Genomic DNA, 5,030 nt, shown 5'->3' on the forward strand with positions numbered 1-5,030 from the left:
CCCTGCAAAGGGAGTTGTGGATTTATTGTTTATATTGCAAGTGGTCCTTTGTTGGTCTTTTGGCAGTTTCCTTCGGGAAAACTGTTTTGTTGAACTGTTTGAAGAACTGAAGAACGTTGAGATGGCCCAGGTCCCTGCAGAGGGATCTGAAGATTTGTTGGTTATATCGGAGGAAGTCCTTCCTTCTTGGTCGTTCGGCGGTATCCTTCGGGATAACTTGTATGCTGGACTGTTGGGAGGACTTTGCAGGATTGCTTTTCATATTATTTCCTGAAACATTCAGGATGGAAAATGTTGGCCTTGCGAGACGGCAGTTAACTCGGAACTCAGGATTCGATGTGAGCTAGAAGTCTCGCAGGATAATAATCTTCATTTGGAAAAGGAACTAGACGAGGCCCAAGAGAAGAACAGCGACCTCCTCGAGGATAAGGCCCAGATGGCGAGAATAGAGGATGCTCTCCTGCAGAGGATCCAAGATCTGGAAAAGGATTTGTCCAATGAAAAAAATTCCCTTGCTGAAGAGATTCTTGATCTAATACAGGAGGCTGGAAGGAAATTACAAGAAGCGGAAGATACCGTTCAAGTTTTGAAGAAAGAAAATAGAGTTCTAAAGAAGATTAATGACAAAACCGAAGACTTAATTTTTAAACAGGAAGAGGAAATATGTTATTTGAACGGCCTCGTTACTGCAAAGAATTCAGCTTTGATGAATGACAGGCAGTGCATTGAAGAACTGCACAAGAAAGTGAAAAATCTTGAAGAGGAACGAAAGTCCACTCCAAGATCGCCTAAATGAATGTAAGGCTGACAAAGTAAAAACTGCAGAGGAAATGGAAAAGAAGACATCTAAGTTGGAAGGCACTCTTGAATTTCCTCTCAACGAAAGCAAGGATCTTATGAAAATGAAGACAGGAGAGGAAGAACAGGAAAAGAATGGCAAATATTTCATAAGAATAGTGGATAAGGAAGTTACTGACTTAGAACAAATAATAAACAGCGCAGAATCTGATCTGGAAACTTTCAGACCACAGATGAGCGAGGAGGTACAAGGAAAGGTCCTTGCAGCTACAGGGAAAGCCCGCCTCCTCATCGCTCAGAAGGTCGAACAGTTTAGAGGCCTGTGTCAACAAAACATTGATGGGCCCAAAGGTGAAGAACCCACTATATTGGCTGCAGATCTAGAAGGCTTTTGGGACATGGTGTCCATCCAGGTGGAAAATGTACACCACCTTTTCAAAGAGATCAGTGTTCTTAAAACTAATGGTTGGAAAGAGGACCTAATTACACAGACCATTAATAATGTCACCAAAGGCCACGAGAAGAAGAAACCAATGAAAGTTATGAAAAAGGCTATGAAGAGTTCCTCTCAGGAACAAAAGTCAAGAGACGAGGCCCGGAAGAAACTACTGGAGGAGAGACGTAAGGCAATGAAGGAGGCACTGAAAGCTAAAGAAGGTCAGCCTGATGCAAATGGCAGCATAGATGGAGTGGAAATTCTTGTGGCAGAAGAGAAAATAACCCATTTGCAGGAGAATTTACCAGGAGAAAAAGAGGACGAGCAGACAAAGCACAATGAAGGTTGCCCAGGTAAAATGAGAAAACACAAAGGATGAGGAACAAAAGGAGGCCACCATTTCTTACAGTTAGTTGACAAAGAGGTTTCTGAATTACAAGGCTTCATATATAATGCTGAATCTGACCTGGAAAACTTTAAACCAGAGATGAGCGAGGAGGTTCAAGGAAAGAAGGAACGAATGGACCATCTGAATTTGACTCACGAATTGAAAGTAAAAAATGAGATGGAATGGCAAATCAACAAATCGAATGAAGAAGTAGGAGATTTTGATGAGAAAGATACAGATAAGAGGGACGATAATGATCAGCTATCGATTGAAAAAACTGTCCAAATAAATGAGTTGGCAGAAGATACAAAAGACTTTCAAGAGGAAATCAAGGAAATTGAGACAGAGAAAGACAACATGAGGGCAGAGATGAAAAGCCTTTCAGAAGAGAATGACAAGTTAAAATCAGTCTTACTGGAAAACAGAAGGCGGGAAAGCCTACTGGAAGGACAGGTTAAGAGATTAACCAAGGAGGTTATGAGACTGAACGAAATGTCTGATGAAAAGAAAGAACAGGAGCCTTCTGATGCCGCTGAACTGCAGCGGATCATAAACAAACAAGCTGATCAAATCCAACGTTTGAGGAAGAAGGTCCTCGAGATGGAAGAGGAGAGACGACAGCGTGAGGCCGATTTCCAGGAATGGGAAAGAACTGCCCACACGGTCAGGAAGGAAAACTCGGAGCTAAAGGTCATCTTGAAGGACCTCAGTCGAAAAAAGGGACTTTTTATAAAAGTTTGAAGAATGTAACAAGGTCCTGGAAAGAAGAAGTCAAAGACCTAAAAGAAAAATGGACGAGAACAGAATGGAGAAGGAGAAAGAGATCAGGTCCTTTTCAGAGGAAATTCAGATTCTTAGGAGACAGCTTACCGAAGAACTGACAGTCTCCAATCAAATAAGGAATGAAAAGGATACGATGGCCCTCCACATTAAAAAACTAGAAACCGAGAATGCAGATTATATGAAAGACGTGGCCTATTTTAAGGAATGGTTTGTGAAGGACTACACAAATCATTGTGAGGATGTGGAAGATTGCCTAGACAAGTTCTTAGAGGCTTCAGACAGGCATCAGTTGCTCCTGAAGGAGAAATTACAACTGATGAGAAATGCAAGAGACTCCGACGAAGTGGAAGTTAACGGATGGCGAGTCTCCCCAAACTCGTCAGACTGAGGAGCTCTCACTGGCTAGAGTCAACGGCTGTTCAAAGGCCAGGAGATCAGCTTTCAGGAGGACGAGAGCCAGCAGCTATTAGGAAGCAGGAGGACCAGCTCTCAGGAGGATGAAAGCAAAAAACTGTTTGGAGGCAGGAGGACCAGCTCTCAGAAGGACGAGAGCCAACAACTGTCAGGAGGTAGGAGGACCAGCTGTTAGGAGGACGAGACGAATTACATCAAAAGCTGAGGCTGATCTGCAGCAAACCTCCAAAGACTGGAGTGTCACTTAAGGTCTCTGCACTTTTAGGATGAAGGATGGGTCATGAGCAGAGGAAAGAAGACAGGACCTCTCTGAAGTTGGGGAGAGGCTGCTCAATTTTGTGATGGAATTCACTCCTGGATAAAGTTGTGGAAGCATCTCTGCGCGATGGAGAGCCTGCAATGGCTGCTAGGTGCGTCGAGTCCCTCTGCTCCTGCCACACGATACCCAATCACTTATGGGTAGTAGGCAACCACTGGCGCGGTGTAAGAACCCGTAAGTTTCATGCTTACTACTTCATGTATGAATTGGGTTATGCATTGAATTCCATGTTTTGCATATATCACAGTGGCAACCTCTGGCACGGTGTAACAACCCGTAAGTTCAATGCCTTTTACATATGCAAAATATGGGTTATGCAATGCATACTGGGAAGCTGCTCAGTTTTGTGATGGAATTCACTCCTGGATAAAGTTGTGGAAGCATCTCTGCGCGATGGAGAGACTACAGCAGCTGCTGGGCCCGTCGAGCGCCCCTCCTCTTGCCACACAATACCCTCAGGGGTATCAATGCCCAATCACAAATGGGTGGAAGGCAACCACTGGCGCGGCGTAAGAACCCGTAAGTTTCATGCCGACTACTTCATATGAGAATTGGGTTATGCATTGCAAATTGAATTCCATTTTTTGCATATACTACAGTGGCAACCTCTGGCGCGGCGTAAAATCCCGTAAGTTCAATGCCTTTTATATATGCTAAATATGGGTTATGCAATGCATAATGGCTCAAATACTTGCATATACTACTGTGGCAACCTCTGGCACGGCGTAATATCCCGTAAGTTCAATGCCTTTCATATATGCAAAATATTTGTTATGCAATGCATAATGCTCAAATACTTGCATATACTACTGTGGCAACCTCTGCGCGGCGTAAAAACCCGTAAGTTCAATGCCCTTTCATATATGCAAAATATTTGTTATGCAATGCATAATGGCTCAAATACTTGCATATACTACTGTGGCAACCTCTGGCGCGGCGTAAAAACCCGTAAGTTCAATGCCTTTCATATATGCAAAATATTTGTTATGCAATGCATAATGGCTCAAATACTTGCATATACTACTGTGACAACCTCTGGCGCGGCGTAAAAACCCGTAAGTTCAATGCCTTTCATATAAGCAAAATATTTGTTATGCAATGCATAATGGCTCAAATACTTGCATTATACTACTGTGGCAACCTCTGGCGCGGCGTAAAAACCCGTAAGTTCAATGCTTTAATATGCAAAATATTTGTTAGTTTGAAAGGCATAATGGCTCAAAATACTTGCATATAAAACTACTGTGGGCAACCTATGGCGCGGCTAAAAACCCGTAAGCCAACTCAATGCCTTTCATATATAAACAAAATATTTGTTATGTAAGGATAATGGCTCAAAATACTGAATATATACTCTGGCAACTGGCGCGGCGTAAAAAAACCCGTAAGTTCAATGCCTTTCATATATGCAAAATAAAATATTTGTTATGCAAGCATAATGGCTCAAATACTTGCATATACTACTGTGGCAGCCTCTGGCGCGGCGTAAAACCCGTAAGTTCAATGCCTTTCATATATGCAAAATATTTGTTATGCAATGCATAATGGCTCAAATACTTGCATATACTACTGTGGCAACCTCTGGGCGCGGCGTAAAAAAACCCAGTAAGTTCAATTGCCTTTCATATATGCAAAATATTTGTTATGCAATGCATAATGGCTCAAATACTTGCATATACTTACTGTGGCAACCTCTGGCGCGGCGTAGAAACCCAGTAAGTTTCATTGCTTCATATATGCAAAAATATTTGTTATGCAATGCATAATGGCTCAAATACTTGCATATACTACTGTGGCAAAATTCACCTGGCGCGGCGTAAAAAACCCGTAGTTCAATGCCTTTCATATATGCAAAATATTTGTTATGCAATGCATAATGCTCAAATACTTGC

General features: G+C 42.4%; 2 protein-coding genes across 2 annotated transcripts; both read left to right on the plus strand.

Annotated features, from left to right (window-relative positions):
• The first annotated feature begins 830 nt into the window (after window positions 1-830).
• On the plus strand, window positions 831-1,613 carry LOC135203151 (disks large-associated protein 4-like). The gene has a single exon (XM_064232829.1). It carries the CDS (start codon window positions 831-833, stop codon window positions 1,611-1,613), a length of 783 nt encoding a protein of 260 aa, XP_064088899.1.
• A 108-nt stretch (window positions 1,614-1,721) lies between these two features.
• LOC135203159 (uncharacterized) lies at window positions 1,722-2,363 on the plus strand. Its single transcript, XM_064232842.1, has one exon. It carries the CDS (start codon window positions 1,722-1,724, stop codon window positions 2,361-2,363), a length of 642 nt encoding a protein of 213 aa, XP_064088912.1.
• The last annotated feature ends 2,667 nt before the right edge of the window (window positions 2,364-5,030 follow it).

Source organism: Macrobrachium nipponense, chromosome 24 (genome assembly GCF_015104395.2).
Source record: "Macrobrachium nipponense isolate FS-2020 chromosome 24, ASM1510439v2, whole genome shotgun sequence".
NCBI lineage: Eukaryota > Metazoa > Arthropoda > Malacostraca > Decapoda > Palaemonidae > Macrobrachium > Macrobrachium nipponense.